The following is a 24,016-nucleotide window of genomic DNA, read 5'->3' as shown; positions in this document are numbered from 1 at the left end:
ATGCTGTGAACACCTAAAGTGGGGTTGATTATATCCATATTAAATGAGTTGGAGTACAGGCAACTTTCAGGTTTTTCAGAGATGTGATCTGAGGCTGTGAGCAGTGCTGGTGAGAACATCATTCTGTAGTTCGTATGGGGTTCCTATGGAGTGTGTTGGAAGTTGTTTAGCGGTAGGGATAGCAGTGAAACTTTGAGGGACCCTTGAGGCCATGCTCATGAGGAGCATGTTTTGTTCAATGCCTCCACCTCCAGACAGCAGGAGCTGCTGCAGTCTGCATCTGTCTTAAAACAGTCCAGATCTTATATGCCCCTGTTGGGCAGGGGAAGGCATTTTGCTGAGTTATTTTCTGATTGAATGGCTTTTCCTTCTTTTCAGGGAAGAGTAGTCTGGATGGATGTATCCCATCCACAGTAATCTATGACCCCTGCTTGGACCATGTTAAGTGGTTGCTTTTGAGCAGCAGAGATGTGATACAGACCTATCATGTAGTTTGGCTTGAGGGGTTAGCGGAGGCCTTTGTCTAATGAATGTAATTAGTTGAACAGTTCTTAGACTTGAAGGTTTGGGCTGCTGAAGGAAGTCATTGAAGAATTTTTTCTTTAAATGCGACTGTTGAATTCATAGTGTTGGGACAAGTAAATCTTGTGGTTCAAGTCACTAGTGCTGGCACCATTACAGCATGCATGTTCTTGGACGTGCGCCAGCAGTAGTGAACTTTCAAGTTGTCAGTGGAGTGTGTGCATGGAGTTATTTATCACTACTTCCACTCTCTCTTGCATGCAAAAGTCTCAAAATATCAAATCCTGACAATTGTCTTTATGAACGTGAGTCATGGAATCTGAGCGGTTGTTTGTGACTGGTCCTCTGTTAGTGTTTGGGTGCAATGGTAATGCCAAATTTATTCTAGGTGGCAGTGCTCTCAAAACATAAGCTATTTTATACCCTGTGCATTCATTACATACAGTAAACATCTTAAGTGCTGCTTGTGTTAATTAATCTTCCCACCCTCCCCTTATTACCTTTGTGTCAGCATGTTTAAGGTACTATGGGTAAGTATTTTCCATTTTAAATCAGTGTTTTCTCTGGTTTATAAATAGGCTGTTAACATTAGCTTCAGGATAAGTGATGGCATGCAAAGTTTTGACTTCATAATAATTTCAAAGAAGTGTGTTGTTGATCTGTTTTTAGAGTGTTCCAATGTTCAGAAGAATTGAATGTAGGATACTACTTTGCCATCTTAAAGGAAAATCACTTCTTAAAAGACAAAATTTGAATGTGGTAAACATGGTTTAGACTTTTGCTTGTCTGGGGGGAAAAAGAAATGCAACCGCTGATCTAAGTTATGAAAAAATAGCTAATGGGCACAGTTGGGAACTAATTTCCATAAGAATTTCTTGTTGTTGTTTGGTAGGCAAGATGAAGCAGAGGTGTTTTTCACTTTACACAGTGATTATGTGTTTGCCAAGTAATATAGCAGTCTGAATAAATCTTAGCTGGCAGGTCTGCAAGTTAATTTAAATGACTGTTAAAGATAGAGGGTATGATTGTGATTGCCAACTTAAAGTTATGTAGGAGGAGGTTACCCATATAGGTCTTGCTCACTGAAGACCCCCCAGCTCTAAGAACAAGCTCTTCCATTTTTTTTTCTCTGTAAGTAACCTCATCTGCTGGTCTCTTTTTCTGGGAATGTAAAACAGCTCTTGAGTTGTTTTTTTTTAAATAGAAGTATAAAGATGATTCTTGTAAACTACTTGAAAAAAGGTCAGTGGATCAATATTAAGGTGTGCTGGTTTTGGCTGGGGTAGAGTTAATTTTCTTCCTAGTAGCTGCTATAGTGCTGTGTTTTGGATTTAGTATGAGAATAATGTTGATAACACACTGATGTTTCAGTTGTTGCTAAGTAGTGCTTACACCAGTCAAGGACTTTTCAGCTTCCCATGCTCTGCCAGGTGCACAAGAAGCTGGGAGGGGGCACAGCCAGGACAGCTGACCCAGACTGGCCAAAGGGCTATTCCATACCATATGACGTCATGCTCAGTATATAAGCTGGGGGAAGAAGAAGGAAGGGGGGGGATATTCGGTGTGATGGCGTTTGTCTTCCCAAGTAACCGTTACGCGTGATGGAGCCCTGCTTTCCTGAGGATGGCTGAACACCTGCCTGCTGATAGGAAGCAGTTAATGAATTCCTTGCTTTGCTTTGCTTGTGTGCACGGCTTTTGCTTTACCTATTAAACTGTTTTTATCTCAACCCATGAGTTTTCTCACTTTTACTCTTCTGATTCTCTCCCCCATCCCACTGGGGTGGGGGGAGTGAGCGAGCGGCTGTGTGGTGCTTAGTTGCCAGCTGGGGTTAAATCACGACATAAGGAACACTTCTGTTTTTCAAATACAGTTGGTAACACATTTTGTTGTGCATAGTGGATGAGGTATGCATGGTGTTCTCAAAAGGTACATGGCAGAAAGCTATTCAAAGGCACTGTTTTTTAAGCTTTAGGGTATTTCTGTAATCCAGTTCTGACATTTTTGTATTTTCTGTAAAGGATAAACAGTACCCGGTGTTGATCTATGGTTGCATTTCAATCAAAGCTTTCAATTGCAAGTGTGAACTTAAAGTGATTAATTTTTTAATCATTAGAATTCTTGACAGCAAAGATATATTTTTAATATATGCAACGCAGGTTTGGATTTTTTTAATAAATTTTGTTAAAGTACTGTTATTGTATGTTCATAAGAATAGCCTGCTATTTTTTGAGCTGGTAGCATGTTTGTTTTGATGTTGTGTTATTGGCATTTTTGAATAGGCAGCTAAAATGTTTATTGAGAAAGAATTATTCAAAATATTATTTCAGCTAAAGTTCACTTTATAATAGCTTGCTGTATTGTTGACTGAATCACAAATGGATGCAGCTCCCCTTGAATGAGAGGTTTTTTTCTTTAATTTCTTTTTTTCTGTTCCTGCAGGAACATTTTAGAATTTTGAATTCTAAACTACGGAGAGAAAAGAATCCAATGCTCTAAAACTTTAGATTAAATTACTATTTATAGTTAATTTAAAATTTATACTGTACTTTTTTTTTTCCTTGAGCCACAACACTGTAAAATCTCAGCATAAACTCCCCCCCCCCCCCCCCCCCGCATTATACATGACTGCTTATTCTGATTAGGTTTTGTTCGCTTTGGTCAGTATCTTTTAAAGTACATCTTTAGACTTGGGTAGATTGAGGAAGATGCTTTGTAACACAGGGTGACAGTAGAAACAAATTAAGTTTGTGAGATGCTGTTGATGATGCTTATTTAGTGCAGTAAATTTACTGCTTATGCTGTTGGATTAGTGGAACTCACTATTTCAAAATTTGCTTTTGACTTGAGTAACTGAAAGCCAACCTGCTGCTGTTTCTCTGAATGGCACCATCGTTTCTCCTCTTTAGTGAATTACAGTTTGAAGTTTCTTTTGTTTTATTCTAAAGTATTTATTTTCTATGACAAAACTCAGAAGGATATCTGAAGCATATATACTTGTGCTGGCAAATACTACATTGTAGTAATGTGAATTTTCATTTATCAGGCAGGTTTACAGTCCCAGAATGTTTTTACTTAATGGATTGGATGCTGTTAAACAGATTTTGGCAAAAATTACTTTGTAGAATTCAGTGACTTAATGCTTTCCTCCTGATGGCACTTTGGCACAGTTTTCTTCCAAAAGTACAGCAGCTGAAAAAACTATTTTTTGGCTGTTAAATCATTTTTGTGGTGTGTTTGTTTCTCAGGTGAGTGTTCAACAGAAACAAAAATCACTTTGAAAAGAGCTTCATTTGATGTGTTGTCTTAATGCTCTAACTGCTTCTCTAAACGCATTTTTGCAGAATGCAAAGCCTCTGTGCATTGAAAATGTCAGCAGAGCTTGAATTACTGATCACGTGCTGGTTTGAAAACAATAAAACATTTTGAACTGCAACAGCTGAAGGGCAAAAGTGAAACATGCCTGCTCTATAAATAGTAGTGAACACAGCTTTTCTGCCTGTGAATCTTTTGTTATCTTTAGATAATAATGAACAAGCTTTTTATTTTAAAGGTTGAAACACTAGAGTTCTTGAGGTTTTTTTGGAATGGATAAATACTTCCAGCAAAGGTTTGAAATTTTGAGTAAAAGAGGAATTTTCCCTTTGAAGGGAAATACATATTTGGATTGAGGGCTTGCAGCTTTTAGCTGAAGACTTTTTCTGCTCCTTTGGATCTTGGTGAAATGTCATTATCTTTGAGTCCCTGTGCAGGTGATTCCTTTTGCCTTCTTCCAGAAGCATGTAACATCTCTCTTCTTGGCAGGCTATAAATTACTGCCGGTGAAAGCTTTCTAGCAAAGCACAGTGCGTCAATTTTTTTACCTGCTACAAGCTTTTGATATTTTGTTTGGAGAACATTAGATGGTTAGGTTAAAAAAAATTAAGGCTATGTCTGCGGGAAGGGAACAACCCTCCCTGTTGAATACTCTGCAGTGTTGTGGACTAGTGGAGAAGGCAGCGTTTGATGTCTGGTAGGTTAAATTATAACAGCCCTACTAGGGCTTCTGAGCTGAAATTTCGTTAATTGTTTTGTCGCATGTTGAAACCTTTTTAAAGGTCACATTTACTAACAACAATTTCTTTCTTTAAATACACAAACAGAAAAAGAAGAGGAAAATAGTTCTCCATAATTACCAGGCATAGTATATCATTGCACCGTAGTTAATACAGAGCTTCTACATTTTAGGCTGCAAGGGCAGCTGATCTTTTTGTTTAAACCCTCTGTAACTTAAGAAGGGTGGGTTAGGTAACTTGACTGTATTAGTATTGTCATTGTTTAGATCAGGATCTGTGTTTATAAATGTTGCTGCTTGTAACCTGAATTCTCAAAAAATCTTGGTGGAGGGGGAGCTGCGAGCTGTGTTTGTGTCTGAATGGGAGTAGTGACTTAAAGGCAGGTTTGCTGTTAACTCTAAATATTTCTGGAGACATTCATCTGTCCAGGAAAATTTGAACCTTTTGAATGCTTGAATTATATGCTGACAAATTAAAAGTGATAATATTGTTGGAGTAGCTGGTTTGGCACTTTTTTTTTAAATTGGTTTAATAGAAAATCTTTCATTGGGTCTTTTTCTATCAGAATTAATAGGAGTTTAGCTACTTACTGAGAGCAGGAAGGAGTGGGATCAGGCCCTTTCAGTGTTCAAGTGTTAGGCTTTTCCTCAGCTCACAGATGAGAGAGAGTTTTACGTATGCTTCATAGGAAAGTGATATTAAAAAAAAAAAAAATCTCCTGTACAATTTCTTTGAGGACACCAATCCAACTCTCATTTACTGGGAACTAACCTGAAATAATGCAGGCTAAGTTTTAACAAAGCCTCTTTTTTTGAGAGAGGGCACTCATGGGAGCATGCCGTGACTACTTAAAAACCAAAGGGAAAGGCAGAGGGAGAAGCTTATGATTCAAGTGGCAATTCCCCTCCCCTTCTCTGTATAAGCGTTGAGTGGAGCCAAGAGCAAGAATACCGTGTACGCCTGGGCTTCTTCGTCCTCCCCCTCTTCCTCTCTGTGCACTTTATAGCTTACTGCCTCTTCAGCTCCAACTCTAACTACTTTAACTGGTAAACATCCTCTTGCAAAATCAAGGTTCGTGTGTGCGCATGACCTTCAGGGTAGAGTATCAGAGTACTGCAGTTGAACGTAACCCAAACAGTGATGCTGACTGCACAACCTTCTCTGAAATGTACAGCATAAACAAATAGAAAAAAATGAGAGATTTTCCCCTTTGTTTCCTGTAGCTTGAAGAGCTTTTTAAAAACAATTGGACATACAACATTTTGGACTAGAGCTATGTATATATTTCTTTTTTTCCACCTAATTTTCACGTGATACTTCTTCCTACAACACACTTTTCTTATATTTCAAGAATACTAAATCAGTTTTGGACTTTGAGGGAGTGTGGCTTTATATTATTTCCATTATAAATAGTTAACGTATAACACCTTACTTGTAGTATCCATTCCAGATTTTATATGCACAGTCTGTTCAAGTTTAATACTGATACAGCATATGAAATTTGTTTGTATTGCTCTGTATCTATACTTCTGACTTAATGCTTGAGTCAAAAATCAATGTCATGTAAACATAAAATCCAAAAGAAACTCCCAAATTCTGCAGTGATAAAAGTATTGAGAGACAAACCTGAGTCTTCATGTTGGGAAAACAAATATGGGTTTAGGTCTGATCTTCAGAGAATAGAGTTTGAGACCTTGGTTCAACAGGGTGCTTTGTCGAGTAGTGGCTGAAGTGAACATCTTATGGTATACCATACCTTCTTACAGTATAAGAAAACCCAGCTCTTTTGCCTTGTGCTTTATCGTGCTGAGTGGAAATGCAGACTTCTGAAACAGTGCATGCGTGTCTCATTCAGTATCTAGGTCACTAAATCTGATATCCTGTGTATTGGTAACTGCAGCAGTTTCTATCTCCAAAGAGCTACACAAACATAGCTGCCCTACCAGATTGCTTGAGTTGAAGGTGAGCTTTAGCATCAGCTCAGTGGTGGGAGAGGTGAAAGCAAAGAGGTTAAGTGAGTTGTGTCAGTGAATCAGTGGCAAAGTTGAGATTAGAACCTGGGTTCATGCCACTAGAGTGCACTGCTTCCTTCTTACTTATTGAGAGAATGGTTAAATTTGCTGGTAGGTGCTGGCTCCCTGGTGTAGGGTTTGGAAAATTGCTGCCAACTTGCTGAACTATCGGGAGTTTCACATTGGTCTTAATTGGATGCTACTCTGCTTCTGCAGCTATCATTTACCAAATAAATGTTTTTCTTACTATCAAACTTTTATGAATGTTGTGATGGAATAGCAAAGAGGGCTTGTAAACTAGCTTTTTACCTCCTTTTGATTTTATTGGAGATGAAAAGGGTACGTACAAAAGAAAGGGTTCATCATATTTGTAATAAAGCAAGTTCTTTAAGATATATATCACTTCTCAGAAATAGATGATGACTTTTACTTGATTAATGAAAGGTTATTGATAATGAGATGTGTTATTTTACTTAATAATGTAAGCTCTCTTTTTTTTCCCTTCACAGGTTTCCACTTGAGTGGCACAGTGACAGAGCCTGCAATGCAATCGGAGCCAGAAACTGTTTGCAATGTAGCTATCAGCTTTGATCGTTGCAAGATTACCTCAGTAACCTGTAGCTGTGGAAACAAGGACATATTTTACTGTGCCCATGTTGTGGCACTCTCTTTATACCGGATCCGCAAGCCAGATCAGGTCAAACTGCATCTTCCCATTTCAGAGACACTCTTTCAAATGAACAGAGACCAACTACAAAAATTTGTACAGTATTTGATCACAGTGCACCACACAGAAGTTTTGCCAACTGCTCAAAAATTAGCAGATGAAATTCTTTCTCAGAATTCAGAAATCAATCAAGTCCATGGTAAGTTTGATACTTGTTCTTCCTTTTGTTTCATTCCTTCTTTGATTTTGAGCTTTTTTTGTGGCATTCAGGAGCGTGACCTCCTGAGGTCCCTTCCAACCTGAATTATGTTGTGATTTTATGGTGTTTACTAAGGAAGATTCTGTTATTGAACCTTTGCTTTAAGATGTTTAGGAAGTAATACTTTTTGGAAAAAAGACACGTTTGTTAGATACAGAGTAGGTGGAAAAAAAGAAGGGAGTCTTTCTGATAATGGGGCTCATCTGCAGCCTAGCCCCTCTCCTTAGGGTCCAGTGACCCTGGCAGGCCCAGGCAGGCAGAGCTGCAAGAAGGTGAATTTTGCGAGCAGTGTTCTTCTTTGGCTTTGAGGGCTATGGGGACGTGGCCAGAGGCAAGGCGATTGCTCTAGTTGTTGTGGGACGTGATGAGAAGGTGGTCTGCAGAACTGCCTGGTGGCAGTAGAAAGGGAAGCTAAAGCAGATACAGGACATTAAGCAACAGAGGAAGATGCTCAGATGATGTAAGCTGAAGGCATGTATTGCACGAGAGTTGGTAATAGCCTGAACGTAGGGGAAGGAAGAATTATGGTGAGTATGCAAGTGGTGCAGAGAAGACTAAAACAGTCAAGGGTGATTAGAAAAGGGGAAGGCAAGGGTGGGAAAGGAAGGACATATAATGGCTATAATGGCTATATTAGCTATACTATGGCTAATGTAAGAAGAGAAATGACAGAAAGGGTGTTGCAGAGAGTGCTTAAACTTCAACATTGTAATTATACTAATCACAGGCATGTTGATCTTGTCAGCTATTTCCTTATTGTCAAAATATCTCTCTACTCATTAGTATTTAAAGTATTTTTAGAGAGAGATATAATGCTGTCGTGGTTTAACCCCAGCCAGCAACTAAGCACCACGCAGCCGCTCGCTCACTCCCCACCAGTGGGATGGGGGAGAGAATCAGAAGGGTGAAAGTCAGAACACTCGTGGGTTGAGATAAGAACAGTTTAATAATTGAAGTAAAATAAATTAGAACAGTTAAATAAGCAAAGTAAAAACCGTGCACGCAAACAAAGCAAACCAAGGAATTAATTCACTACTTCCCATCGGCAGGCAGGTGTTCAGCCATCTCCAGGAAAGCAGGGCTCCATCACGCATAACGGTTACTTGGAAAGACAAACGCCATCACGCCCAATGTCCCCCCCTTCCTTCTTCTTCCCCCAGCTTATATACTGAGCATGACGTCATATGGTATGGAATAGCCCTTTGGCCAGTCTGGGTCAGCACCCCCCCGGCTGTGCCCCCTCCCAGCTTCTTGTGCACCCGGCAGAGCAGGGGAAGCTGAAAAGTCCTTGACCAGTGTGAGCGCCACTTAGCACCTATTTAGCAACAGCTTAGTGCTACTTAGCAAGAACCAAAGCATCAGTGTATCATCGACATTGTTCTCATCCTAAACCCAAAACACAGCCCCATACCGGCTACCAAGATGAAAATTAACTCTATCCCAGCTGAAACCAGGACAAATGCTTATGTCACAGCCCAAATAGCAAAAAGAATAGGAAACAAAAACCTAAGTTGTTGATCAATTGTGAAATTTCACAATGAGTTTGAGTAGGGTAGTTTAAAATGTTTGTCTTTTACATGTTGCTGTTTTCCTAATAAATGAGATTGCAGTATGTCTTTATTGACTGTTGGTATTTCTTAATAAAATACCAAAAACTGAAGTAGAAAATCTAGGCAGCACAAGAAAATAAACTATTACCAAAGAAAGCTGGGTTACAAAAGAGGATCTATAGTCTCCTGATTTTCCTTTCAGACTCCCAAGAAACCATGGTCTGATTTTTTTTTTTTTAAAGATATGTTTACGATATTAAAAATTCCAGGATTCTTTTAAGGAAAAAGTTAGTTCCTCTGATTATATAGCAAGTGAGCTTTCTTCTGGGATTCATACTGTAATTTTGTTATTTTGATTTTGAATCAAACTCCTTAAATTAGAAATAAAAAAGCTAACCAGAAGAAATCTACCCCTGGTTCTAATAGCATAGGCGGCTGAACATAAGATCACCATTCACTCTGTCATATGTCCTGTGCAGCAGGTGTTCAGTTTGTAATACAAAACTGTCTTGTAGACCTCTCTTGCTTTGAAAAGTTTAACCTCACTAAACCAATGTTTGAAGAGGAATTATATTGAACACTGCTTAAAGGCACAGGTAAGTAAGAGGAAAAAGTTACTTAGAAAACTTGCTTATAAAAGTAAGAGGAGACCTGGCACAGAAACACTAGAAACAACTTTGATTAGAAAGTTCTGAATCTGGGGTTGGATGAGGAAATTCTGTTCAATGTTACCTAGAGGTGTGTGGTGGGTTGACCCTGGCTGGACGCCAGGTGCCCACCAAAGCTGCTCTATCACTCCCCCTCCTCAACTGGACAGGGGAGAGAAAATACAACGAAAGGCTCGTGGGTCGAGAAAAGGACAGGGAGAGATCACTCACCAATTACCATCATGGGCAAAACAGACTCAACTTGGGGAAATTAATTTAATTTATTACCAATCAAATCAGAGTAGGATAATGAGAAATAAAACCAAATCTTAAAAACACCTTCCCCCCACCCCTCCCTTCTTCCTGGGCTCAACTTCACTCCCCAATTCTCTACCTCCTTCTCCCCCTGAGCAGCGCAGGGGGACTGGGAATGGGGGTTGTGGTCAGTTCATCACACCTTGTTTCTGCCGCTCCTTCCTCCTCGGGGGAGGACTCCTCACACTCTTCCCCTGCTCCAGCATGGGGTCCCTTCCTGTCGTGGTTTAACCCCAGCCAGCAACTATGCACCACACAGCCGCTCGCTCACTCCCCCCCCCGTGGGGTGGGGGAGAGAAATTGGAAGGGTGAAAGTCAGAAAAACTCGTGGGTTGAGATAAGAACAGTTTAATAATTAAAGTAAAATGAAATAGAATGGTGGTAGTAGTAGTAGTAGTAGTAGTAATAATAATAATAATAATAATAATAATAATAATATAATACAATAAAAATATACAAAGCAAGTGATACACTATACAATTGCTCACCACCCACCGATGATACCCAGCCCATTCCTGAGCAGCGATCGCTTCCCCCCCGGCCAGCTCGCCCCAGTTTATATACTGAGCATGACGTCATATGGTATGGAATAGCCCTTTGGCCAGTCTGGGTCAGCTGTCCTGGCTGTGCCCCCTCCCAGCTTCTTGTGCACCTGGCAGAGCATGGGAAGCTGAAAAGTCCTTGACCAGTGTGAGCACTACTTAGCAACAACTAAGACATCAGTGTGTTATCAACATTATTCTCATACTAAATCCAAAACACAGCACTATACCAGCTACTAAGAAGAAAATTAACTAAATTAACTCTATCCCAGCTGAAACCAGGACACTTCCACAGGAGACAGTCCTCCACGAACTTCTCCAACGTGGGTCCTTCTCATGGGCTACAGTTCGTCACCAACTGCTTCAGCGTGGGTCCCCCACGGGGTCACAAGTCCTGCCAGCAAACCTGCTCCAGCATGGGCTCCTCCCTCCATGGGTCCACAGGTCCAGCCAGGAGCCTGTCCCAGTGCGGGCTCTCCACAGGGTCACAGCCTCCTTCGGGAATCCACCTGCTCCAGTGTGGGGTCCTCCACAGGCTGCAGGTGGATATCTGCTCCACCGTGGACCTCCATGGGCTGCAGGGGGACAGCCTGCCTCACCATGGTCTTCACCACAGGCTGCAGGGGAATCTCTGCTCTGGCCCCTGGAGCGCCTCCTCCCCCTCCTTCTTCACTGACCTTGGTGTCTGCAGAGTTGTTCCTCTCACATATTCTCACTCCTCTCTCCAGCTGCAATTGCTGCTGCGCAGGTTTTTTTTTTTCCCCTTCTTAAATATGTTTCACAGAGGTGCTACCACCGTTGCTGATTGGCTCAGCCTTGGCCAGCGGTGGGTCCATCTTGGAGCCGGCTGGCACTGGCTCTGTCGGACATGGGGGAAGCTTCTGGAATCTTCTCACAGAAGCCACCCCTGTAACCCCCCGGTACCAAAACCTTGCCATGAAAACCCAGTATAAGTTGTATTAATTTCAGGGTTGTTTTATATAAAACTTATAATTTTTTTTTTCTCTTGTGGTGGCTGTACTTGTTCTGGTTTTCATATATTTCTAGCTATAGGCAAAAGAAATCAGCTCTTGAATATTACTTATTGTTGCACAAGAATCATAGAATCATAGAATGTCCTGAGTTGGAAGGGACCCACAAGGATCATCGAGTCCAACTCCTGTCCCTGCATAGGACAACCCCAAAATTCACACCATATGTCTGAGGGCATTGTCCAATTGCTTCTTGAATGTTGTCAAGATTGGCGCCATGACTACCTCCCAGGGGAGCTTGTTCCAGTGCTCCACCACCTTCTGGGTGAAGAACCTTTTCCTAATATACAACCTATACCTCCCCTGGCATATCTTCCTGCCATTCCCTCGGGTCCTATCATTGGTTGTCAGGGAGAAGACATAAGCGCCTGCCCCTCCTACTTCCCTCATGAGGAAGCTGTAGATTGCGATGAGGTCTCCCCTCAGTCTGCTCTTCTCCAGGCTGAACAGACCAAGTGACTTCAGCCGCTCCTCGTACAGCTTCCCCTCTAAACCCTTTGCCATCTTTGTGGCTCTCCTCTGGACACTCTCTAGTAGCTTCGTATCCTGTTTGTACTGTGGCGCCCAAAACTGCACACAGTACTCAAGATGAGGTCGCACCAGTGCAGAGTAGAGCAGGACAATCCCCTCCCTCGACCGGCTAGCAATACAGTGCTTGATGCACCCCAGGACACGGTTGGCCCTCCTGGCTGCCAGGGCACACTGTTGGCTCACGTTCAACTTGCCGTCGACCAGAACCCCCAGATCCCTCTCCGCGGGGCTGCTCTCCAGCCTCTCGTTCCCCAGTCTGTATGTACATCCGGGGTTGCCATGTCCCAGGTACAAAATCCGGCACTTGCCCTTGTTAAACTTCATACGGTTGGTGATTGCCCAGCTCTCTAATTTGTCTAGATCTCTCTGCAGGGCCTCTTTGCCCTCGAGAGTGTCAACGGCTCCTCCCAGTTTTGTGTCATTGGCAAACTTTGGTAACAAACCATCCAGTCCTGCATCCAAGTCCTTTATGAAGATATTGAAGAGCACTGGCCCTAAGATGGATCCCTGCGGAACCCCGCTAGTGACTGGTCGCCAGCCCGATGTAACCCCATTTACTTTGAGCCCGACCTGTCAGCCAATTGCACACCCATTGCATTATGTGTTTATCCAGCTGTATGCTGGACATTTTGTCCAGGAGGATACTGTGAGAGGCAGTATCGAAGGCTTTACTGAAGTCCAAAAAGATTACATCGACTGGCTTCCCTTGGTCAACTAGGTGGGAAACCTTGTCATAGAAGGAAGTCAAGTTTGTCAAGCAGGACTTTCCCCTCGTGAACCTGTGCTGGCTGGGACCAATGACTGCGTTGTCTTTCAGGTGTTTTTAATAACTCCCAGAATAATCTTCTCCGTGATTTTGCCAGGCACAGAGGTGAGACTGAAAGGCCTGTAGTTACCGGGGTCATCCCTGTCGCCCCTCTTGAAGATTGGGACAACATTTGCCAGCTTCCAGTCAACTGGGACCTCCCAGGACCTCCGGGGCTTTGAAGATCTCTGACCACAGCAGTCTTGTTGACTTGCTTATGAGCTGGCTAGGGAGATGGAATAACTCTGCAGTACTTTCCTTTCACAAAAGGTGAATTAGATAATTGTTTATTTGCTCAAAATTCTGTCTTATGCAGCATTTGATGACTGGCTTTGGCCACCTTCCTTGTGAAGGAGGTTACTGGGGGAACTAGTAAAGTGACTACACTGATGACATGGATTTTGAAATGACAAATCCTTTTAAGTTCCTCAGTGGATACAAGTGATGCAATATCCTTTCTTGCTTCATGACGGAGCCTCACTGCAGGGAAAAAAATAAGGGGATGCTGTTAGAAGCACAGGAATGTATTGTCTATTCACTAACTTCTTCAGGAGAGCCGAATGATTTATTGGAAATCCTCTCTGTATTTGGCATGCTAATTTTCACTTGGTGGTGATTACATTACAAGAGGGTTTTGAATGTTTTTAAGGCACAAAAGGACCTCTTATATTTGAGAAGATTTGTGTTCTGATTTTCTCATGTGACTATGCTACAGCTGTACATGTTCCTGATGATTTCAAAACTGGAGATCTGTCTAATCTGTGGGGTCTAATCTTCTGTACTGAAGACAATAGTAGGTATTCATACTGATACCCTGAAGTCTGTGCTGTATAACTGTTGGCTTCACATTGGGTTTCAATTCGGGGATGCTGACTCAGAAAGCTGGATGTAGATTTGGATCCTGTTTAGCTGAGGCTTTTTTTCCCCCCCTGTTAGCTTTTGTACCATCATAGCAGAGGAAGCTGGCAGGTGTGTAAGGCTGGGAAGAGAACAGTCAGGACGATGGATTATCAACTGTGTTTTTTCAGCTTTGGATCTGTCTTGTCTTAGATATGAAACTTTAACTTAAATAAATTGGTTGCAAGATCAAACTACGTTCCTGAGAATTTGAGTGGAAATAGGAAAGTAAGATTGGGGGTGTGTGTGTGTGTGTCTGTCTGCATATTAATCTCATATTAGCACTGATTTGTCATTATGTGCATATTGAAAAAGGGTCTGCCTTTTACTGGTATAAGGACAGCCTAGCAAACCAATTTCATTTTTTCCTTTTAAGGTGTACTGTTTCTTTCCTGAGTGTTTAGTGCTGCTGCTATTATCTCTTTAGAAAACCATATGGATGTCTCCACACTTTCTCCCATTCTCTGATTAGATACAAAACTACATGCAGGTGAACTCAAATTTAACAGGGAAGAACTGGGAAAAAGGGGTTTATGTACATTTGTTTTCTCAGAAGCAGAGGTGCCTGGGTAGTTCTTTCTCTGTTTTTCCAGGCAGATCTAGATACAACCTCTGCAAACATTAATCTGTAACATATATTAGGAGCGCTGGTGGAGGCTTTCGAGAAGAAAACATCTATCAAAAAAATTCAGATTTGCTTTAAAAGAAAGTTTCAGAATATCTAGTACTGTTCCTATATTGTAAGTTCCAAAGGGCAATCCGGAGATACCAATGAATATGTGTTAATCTGAACCTAGCATATTTAGCTGAAATGATGGGGGTTTTAGTGGGAAACTGTAGGGTAGGGTAGGGCTGAACAACAGAACACAATGTATTGTCAATCTACTAGAAAAGGGAATATTTAATGTTAAAGAAGATAAATTATATTAAAAAAAAGATGGAATCTTTCATATGGCCCTGCTGAAACTAATAAAATTGATTGAGAGACTAGTTACAAGAGAATAACATAGGAAAAGGCAGGTGGGTTTCCTTTCAAGAAGGATAAAAGTGTTCCAGTGCTTTAGTATGAGAGTTTACTGACTGGATTTGAGAAGGAAGTAACAACAAGGCTAGTCAAAACTAGAGAAATTTCAGAAACCCAGGTAGAAGTAAATAAGTAGTACGATGTAAAATGAAATGAAAGATTAATAGCTGAAATATAATATGAAATATTTTATGAAATTGTCCTGGTTTCAGCTGGGATAGAGTTAATTTTCTTACTAGTAGCTGGTACAGTGCTGTGTTTTGGATTTAGTATGAGAACAATGTTGATAACACACTGATGTCTTAGTTGTTGCTAAGTAGTGCTTACACTGGTCAAGGACTTTTCAGCTTCCCATGCTCTGCCAGGTGCACAAGAAGCTGGGAGGGGGCACAGCCAGGACAGCTGACCCAGACTGGCCAAAGGGCTATTCCATACCATATGACATCATGCTCAGTATATAAACTGGGAGACTTGGCCGGGGGGCAGCGATCGCTGCTCGGGGACATGCTGGGCATCAGTCGGCGGGTGGGTGGTGAGCAATTGTATAGTGTATCACTTGTTTTGTATATTATTATTGTATTATTATATTACTATTATTATTGTTATTACTACTACTACTATTCTATTTTATTTTACTTCAATTATTAAACTGTTCTTATCTCAACCCACGAGTGTTCTGACTTTCACCCTTCCAATTCTCTCCCCCATCCCACTGGGGTGGGGGGAGTGAGCGAGCGGCTGTGTGGGGCTTAGTTGCTGGCTGGGGTTAAACCACGACAGTCCTTTTTGGCACCCAATGTGGGGCACGAAGGGTTTGAGATAATAACAGATTAACCAGAGTGTATTAAGGAATTTGTATCTGTTAACAGTTGCCAGTCATAATATTGATTCATCTGTTCTCGGTATTAGTCTACCTGATCTGCACCGTACTCTTGTTTTTCCAGTATGTGTTAAAGATTGGTGTTGGGTTTTGCAGTTTGCTGTGCTCTGCAGTGATTAGTGATGTTTTGCCTGGGAGATTTGTTATTATAACACTGACCTTGAGTGCTATCTGGTATTTGGGTTCTGTACTGAAGCCATTACTGTACTTCGGGTACCACCTCATGGAGACAATTAGCAATTATACCTCTTCCTCTGAGAGGTTTTTTATATGGAGGAAATACAGAATGGCACCTCCGTTGCTTCCTTCTATAATGTTTCCTCCTTCATTACAACAACTTTTCAGTATCTTGAACATCCTTGGGTAGTTAAGATATATCTATTGGTAGTTCTTGGGAATATTGTTTCAGCTTTGTCTAAGGTTAATAAGCATTTTAAGAATATCATCCAGAGATCTGCCCCAAGGCTGGATAGTTATGAGTGGCAGGGTGTGTGAGAGAGCATGGGCAAGTACCTAAGACAGTGGGCTCCTCCAGTATTTTGGAACTTCACCCCTGAACAAGTGCAGAATCCTGAAAAACTAGTAAAGTATTTGGAAAAAGTATGCTGTCACCCTGGCAACTCCAGAGAGATGCAAATCACTGCAATGTGCTGGGGCCTGGCCCATGCCTACCGAGCCCTATTCAACACTATTCAGAACCCTCAAGGGGAAGAGAAGGTCTCTGGATCTGATGACAAAATGACAGGCACTGCGGCTACACCAGCCCCCGCGACAGGTGCTGCGGCTGAACCAGAGAACCAACCCGTGCCAGTATCACTTGCCCCAGTACAGAAGAAAATCAGCTCGTTTAGTAAGGGCTGATGATGAACCAGGGCCATCAAGAGAGCAGGAGGAGGAAGAGGCAGAACCCATAAATGAGATGGTAACCACCCGAACCCTATGCCTGACTGAGCCGCAAGATATGTAAAAAGATTTCAGCTGTTGTCCAGGCAAGCACATCGTCACCTGGCTGCTCCAATGCTGGGATAACAGGACCAGTAGCCTGGAATCAGAGGGTAAGGAAGCCAAGCAGCTGGGATCCCTTTCTAGGGAAGGGGGCATTGACAAAGCAGTTGGAAAAGGGGCACAAGCCCTCAGCCTCTGGAGGCGACTCCTGTCAGGTGTGAAGGAAAGGTATCCCTTCCAGGAAGATGTTATATGTCACCCAGGCAAGTGGACCACCATGGAGAGAGGTATCCAGTACCTGAGGGAATTAGCCATGCTGGAGGTGATTTATAATGACCTGGACAACGAGCAGTTACCCAAAGATCCAGACGAAGTCCAGTGCACATGACCCATGTGGCGGAAGTCTGTACGGAGCGCACAATCATCGTACGCAAATTCATTAGCAGTAATGACCTGTAAAGATGAAGAGGGACCAACGGTGGATGAAATGGCTGGCCAACTCGGACAATATGAAGAAAGTCTCTCTTCCTCCCTACGGGCCTGCATCTCGGCTGTGGAAAACCTGTCCCAGAAGGTCCAGCAACTTGAAGAGGATATGTCACCTGTACAGACCAGTATCTCAGCCAAGCGTCCCTCTGCTCAAGAGAGAAGATATAGTGGATACACACCACGGGGCACCCTGTGGTTTTATCTGCGTGACCACGGAGAGGACATGAGGAAGTGGGATGGAAAACCTACCTCGACCCTAGAGGCATGGGTACGTGAGTTGCAAGGAAAAAGAGCTACAAAAAGTGGTTCTCCCAGGAGATTTGCAGCTCCAGTTTCCAGTGAGAAGTTCCCTAGACAGGGCAGAAGGGCTGATTTTGCTTCCGATCTCAATAAAGGGATTTTTGACTTCCATTTACAAGAAGTGAGTAACGAATGCTATGACCAGGACTAGAGGGGCCCTGCCTCCAGCCAGGTGGAGGAAAGGGACAACCGGGTGTACTGGACTGTGTGGATTCAATGGCCTGGCACATCAGCCCCACAGGAGTAGAAGGCTTTAGTAGACACCAGTGCACAGCGTACCCTCATACCATCAAGCTATGAAGGGGCAGAACCCATCTGTATTTCTGGAGTAACAGGGGGATCCCAAGAGATGACTGTATTGGAGGCCGAAGTGAGCTTAACCAGGAAGGAGTGGCAGAAGCACCCCATTGTGACTGGCCCAGAGGCTCCGTGCATCCTTGGCATAGACTACCTCAGGAGAGGGTATTTCAAGGACCCAAAAGGGTACTGGTGGGCTTTTGGTATAGCTGCCTTGGAGACGGAGGAAATTAAACAGCTGTCCACCATGCCCGGTATCTCGAAGGACCCTTCTATTGTGGGGTTGCTGAGGGTCAAAGAACAACAGGTGCCAATCGCTACCACAACAGTGCACTGGCGGCAATATCGCACCAACAGAGACTCCCTGATTCCCATCCATAAGCTGATTCGTTGACTGGAGAGCCAAGGAGTGATCAGCAAGACTCGCTCACCTTTTAACAGTCCCATATGGCCAGTGAAAAAGTCTAATGGAGAATGGAGGCTAACAGTAGATTATCGAGGCCTCAATGAAGTCACGCCGCCGCTGAGTGCTGCCGTGCCAGACATGTTAGAACTTCAATATGAATTGGAGTCAAAGGCAGCCAAGTGGTATGCCACCACTGATACTGATAATGTGTTTTTCTCAATCCCTTTGGCAGCAGAGTGCAGGCCACAGTTTGCTTTTACTTGGAGGGGCCTCCAGTACACCTGGAATCGACTGCCCCAGGGGTGGAAACACAGCCCCACCATTTGCCATGGACTGATCCAGACTACATTGGAACAGGGCTCCAGAACACCTGCAGTACATTGATGACATCATTGTGTGGGGCAACACAGCAGCAGAAGTTTTTGAGAAAGGGAAGGAAATAGTCCAAATCCTTCTGGAGGCCGGCTTTGCCATAAAACCAAGTAAGGTCAAGGGACCTGCACAGGAGATCCATTTTTTAGGAATAAAATGGCAAGATGGACGTCGTCAGATCCCAATGGATGTGATCAACAAAATAACAGCCATGTCTCCACCAACCAGCAAAAAGGAAAACACAAGCTTTCTTGGGCGTTGTGGGTTTTTGGAGAATGCATATTCCAAATTACAGTCTGATCGTAAGCCCTCTCTATCAAGTGACCCAGAAGAAGAACGATTTCAACTGGGGCCCTGAGCAACGACAAGCCTTTGAACAAATTAAATGGGAGATAGTTCATGCAGTAGCCCTTGGGCCAGTCCAGGCAGGACAAGATGTAAAAAATGTGCTCTACACTGCAGCCAGGAAGAACGGCCCTACCTGAAGCCTCTGGCAGAAAGCACCAGGGGAGACTCGAGGTTGACCCCTAGGGTTTTGGAGTCAGGGATACAGAGGATCTGAGGCTGGCTATACTTCAACTGAAAAAGAGACATTGGCAGCATATGAAGGGGTTTGAGCCACTTCGGAAGTGGTTGGTACTGAAGCACAGCTCCTCTTGGCACCCCGACTGCCAGTGCTGGGCTGGATGTTCAAAGGGAGGGTCCCCTGTACACATCATGCAACTGATGCTACGTGGAGTAAGTGGGTCGCACTGATCACACAATGGGCTCGAATAGGAAACCCCAGTCGCCCAGGAATCTTGGAAGTGATCATGGACTGGCCATAAGGCAAAGATTTTGGAATATCGCCAGAGGAGGAGGTGACGCGTGCTGAGGAGGCCCCACTATATAATAAACCATCAGAAAACGAGGAGCAATATGCCCTGTTGACTGATGGGTCCTGTTGTCTTGTGGGGAAGCATCGGAGGTGGAAAGCTGCTGTATGGAATCCTTTACGACAAGTTGCAGAAACTGCTGAAGGAGAAGGGGAATTGAGTCAGTTTGCAGAGGTGAAAGCCATCCAGCTGGCTTTAGATATTGCTGAACGAGAAAAGTGGCCAATGCTCTATCTCTGTACTGACTCATGGATGGTGGCAAATGCCCTGTGGGGGTGGTTGCAGCAATGGAAGCAGAGCAACTGGCAGCGCAGAGGCAAACCCATCTGGGCTGCCGCATTGTGGCAAGATATTACTGCCTGGGTAGAGAACCTGGTTGTAAAAGTACATCACGTAGATGCTCACGTACGCAAGAGTCAGGCCACTGAAGAACATCACAACAACCAGCAGGTGGATCAGGCTGCTAAGATTGAAGCGGCTCAGGTGGACCTGAACTGGCAACATAAGGGTGAATTATTTCTGTCTTGGTGTTTCCATGACACCTCAGGCCATCAAGGAAGAGATGCAACATATAGATGGGCTCGTGATCGAGGGGTGGACCTGACCATGGACGCTATTGCACAGGTTATCCATGAATGCGAAACATGCGCTGCAATCAAGCAAGCCAAGCGGTTCAAGCCTCTCTGGTATGGAGGACGATGGCTGAAATATCAATATGGGGAGGCCTGGCAGATTGATTATATCACACTCCCACAAACCCGCCAAGGCAAGCGCCATGTGCTTACAATGGTGGAAGCAACCACCGGATGGCTGGAAACATATCCCGTGCCCTATGCCACTGCCTGGAACACTATCCTGGGCCTTGAAAAGCAAGTCCTATGGCGACATGGCACCCCAGAAAGAATTGAGTCAGACAACGGGACTCATTTCCGAAACAGCCTCATAGACATCTGGGCCAAAGGGCATGGCATTGAGTGGGTATATCACATCCCCTATCATGCACCAGCCTCCGGGAAAATCGAACGATACAATGGACTGTTAAAGAGTACACTGAGAGCAATGGGTGGTGGGACATTCAAACACTGGGATACACATTTAGCAAAGGCCACCTGGTTAGTCAACACTAGGGGATCAGCCAATCGAGCTGGCCCTGCCCAATCAAGACTTTTACGTACTGTAGAGGGGGATAAAGTCCCTGTAGTGCACCTAAAAAATAATATGCTGGGGAAGACAGTCTGGGTTACTCCTGTCTCAGGCAAAGGAAAACCCATTCATGGGATTGCTTTTGCTCAAGGACCTGGGTGCACTTGGTGGGTGATGCGGGAGGATGGGTAAGTCAGTCTGATGTGTACCTCAAGGGGATGTGATTTGGGGTGAAAATAGCCAATGAACTGAATGGTATGATGTTAGTTGCTATGTAATACTTGATGTCATCACTTCTATGATTACTGTGTGCCATATCAATGGTATTACAGTAAGAATCACCCAAATTAATGAAGAATGAACTCTGAGGAAACCGAGCAAAGTGCAGCAGTGATGGAACCAGAACTGGCTTCAGCATGCAACAATCCAACACCACACACCATCTCTCCTGCCCTGAAAGACTGTTATGACAGATGAAGCCCAAAGTCATGAACTAAATGAACTCAACAAACGTTTTAGAGGGATAGCCCATAGACTAAGGAAATATCTATGTGTGTGTGTGTGTGTGTGTGTGTGTGTGTGTATATATCTCTCAAAAGACTGGAAAAGTGGTGGTGATTAATTGGAATGTATTTGAAAGTGTAAGACCTGGGCATGACGTATATGGTATGGAATAAGGGGTGGATACTGTCCTGGTTTCAGCTGGGATAGAGTTAATTTTCTTCTTAGTAGCTGGTATAGTGCTGTGTTTTGGATTTAGGATGAGAATAATGTTGATAACACACTGATGTTTCAGTTGTTGCTAAGTAGTGCTCACACTGGTCAAGGACTTTTCAGCTTCCCATGCTCTGCCAGGTGCACAAGAAGCTGGGAGGGGGCACAGCCAGGACAGCTGACCCAGGCTGGCCAAAGGGCTATTCCATACCATATGATGTCATGCTCAGTATATAAACTGGGGGGAGTTGGTCGGGGGGGCAGCGATCGCTGCTCGGGGATGGGATGGGCATCGGTCAGCGGGTGGTGAGCAATTGTATAGTGTATCATCATTTGCTTTGTATATTATTATTATTATTATTATTATTATTACTACTACTACTACTACTACTACTACTACTACTACAACTACTATTCCATTTCATTTTACTTCAATTATTAAACTGTTCTTATCTCAGCCCATGAGTTTTCTCCCTTTTACCCTTCCAGTTCTCTCCCCCATCCCACCGTGGTGAGGGGAGCGAGCAAGCGGCTGTGTGGTGCATAGTTGCTGTCTGGGGTTAAACCATTAAAATAAAACTTGTTATTTAGAAAATCAATAGTGAGATTTTGGTTTGAGACATGGAATGTAAAAATAAATTAAAATGAAAACACTGCATGATAGTCTATACTGATAAGGAAGTTCTTTTATATCTGCCACATGCAAGTAAACTTTGAAACTTATTGCTATATAATATTTTTGTGAGATCTGGATTTTAGCAGGAGAGGTTAGATATTGTCAGCAGATAAGTTTATGCCTTTTGCTGTATGTGCAGATGGAAGGGAAAGAATTTTTTGAAGTTAAAAATTTGTTGGGGGTTTATTAACTTTCCTCAGCGACTTAGCGTAGCCTGTCCTGTCTTCCCTTTTTCTGTTATTAGCACTGGCTGCTTCACAGCAGTTGCTGTTTTTCATTGATGCTGTGCACTGCTGAACATGTGGTATATTTCACCCAGGAGTTCTGAAATTAAATACAAGATGAAGTGACTTATGTCCAAACTTTGAATCATTTGGGGAATCAAAGGCATAATATTTTTGAATCATTAATTTTATGATCTTTGTTTCTATATAATGACTGTTTAGAATAGTTCTAAGCACACTAAGTTTATAAAATCAATTACTATTCTGTTGTGAATCAGCATATGGTAGTATTGGTTTCTAGCTGGGACCATTCAGTCTTTGCATAGTACTCATGCTTTTTATTTGTAATCGTTTTTCCATATCTTCTTCTCCTTAATGCTGCCATGGGATGACATTTAATAAAAATTAACTGATCTACAGTTCATTTGTATACTTAAATTCATAAGATTTTTATAAAATGAAGTTAAAAAAATTCAGTATGGCTGAGTGAGTAATTTGGCATGGTTTCATTTGAAGATTTAAACAACTCTTGTGATACTTCAGAAATAAGGACCAGGGAAGCAGTTTACCTTGAAGATGCTACATTCTGTTGTTATTTTACTGTTGATCTGCTCCTGAATAGTTTGCAATATAAACTATTTTAGTCAAAGCCTCTTGCTTTGCTTCTATTTACTTTTCGAGGTTAAGTTCTCCATATATGACACCAGTTCTTGAATGCAGTTGCTCATTTTGAAAGCAGTTGCTCTTCAAATTGCTATGTAAATGATCAAGGTGTTTGTTTAATTTTTTTAAATGCTGCTGCTTCTTAGAACTTGGGAGTTGATTATATATGACATGTAACCTGTTATGTCCATAAATATAAAAGGCTGTTACCCTGTTTTCAAATTTTATTTGGGTGTTCAGTGTTACAAACAATTGTGCACAGTATTCCTGCTTTGATTGTTAAGATTGCAATTTAGTAATTTTAGTAAAAGAGCATGACTAAGTATGTATGGCTGTATCTACATACTGAGTATAAATACTTTATTTATTGTATTTAACTGAAAGTACATGATGTACTTACCTATTTGAAAGACCAGTCGCGACAGAAGTTAACAAAGCCAGAGGTTGGAGGGAGGGAGACTAATATGTTAGTGTCTATAAACTGATATAGTTTAATTACAGGTTTTAATATTTAGTATAATTATACAGTGCTTTTCACTTTCATAGTTCAAATGGGAACTAATTTATCCTTATGACACCCCTCTAAAGCACATAAGTAATACTTATCTCCAGTTTACAAGTGGGGAAAGGGATTTGGTCTTGGTACCAAACTGTACTGCAGAGATTAAATTCAAGGCTGCCCATGTTCCTCTCTGCAGCCAAACTGTCCATCCTCCAAAGCCTCATGGTGCCTGTTCGGGGCCACGCTGCACCCCAAGCAAAGCCGCCACCTTTGGGTTGAGCCTTCAGATCTACCTGGTGTTGAGCCTGAGCTTTCTTGCCATCTATTGCTAGGGCTTCATCTTGCAGCTCCTAAGGCAGCTCCCTCCTACATTCCTGTTGCTTGTTCAGAGAACTTGTCCTGTTTCTTGTCCTTGCTTGTCCTGTTTCTTGTCTACTCACCTGGTCCCATGTCTTCAGAAGAAAAGTGGCAGTGTAGAAATCCTCTCTGTTGCTCGAGTGATGTGTGTGCTAGTGGGAGAGGAAGCAGACTAGGTCAATCAGTGTTCACCTGACTGTAAGTGAATGTAGTGATCTTGAAAAGTGCCTGGTTGAGAGATGTGGAGGTGGTCATGTCTTGGCCCCAAAACAAGAGTGACGTGGGCAGTGGGAGCTGAGGCTTCCCTGGCAGCACT

The 24,016-nt window shown here is 42.8% G+C and overlaps 1 protein-coding gene across 1 annotated transcript in view; it reads left to right on the top strand.

Annotated features, from left to right (window-relative positions):
• The window catches only part of LOC104019557 (zinc finger SWIM domain-containing protein 6), a 144,731-nt gene that overhangs the window by 66,646 nt on the left and 54,069 nt on the right, over positions 1 to 24,016 (top strand). The window contains exon 2 of the mRNA XM_087762583.1: positions 7,099 to 7,455. Within this exon, the coding sequence (XP_087618709.1) occupies positions 7,099 to 7,455 (357 nt within the window). The remainder of the gene's footprint in view (positions 1 to 7,098; positions 7,456 to 24,016) is intronic.

This window comes from Nipponia nippon, unplaced genomic scaffold (genome assembly GCF_047370975.1).
Source record: "Nipponia nippon isolate SJK-2023a ecotype South Korea unplaced genomic scaffold, ASM4737097v1 scaffold_26, whole genome shotgun sequence".
Lineage (NCBI taxonomy): Eukaryota > Metazoa > Chordata > Aves > Pelecaniformes > Threskiornithidae > Nipponia > Nipponia nippon.
Note: the sequence above shows the minus strand (reverse complement) of the source record. Positions and strands in the feature narration are given on the sequence as shown.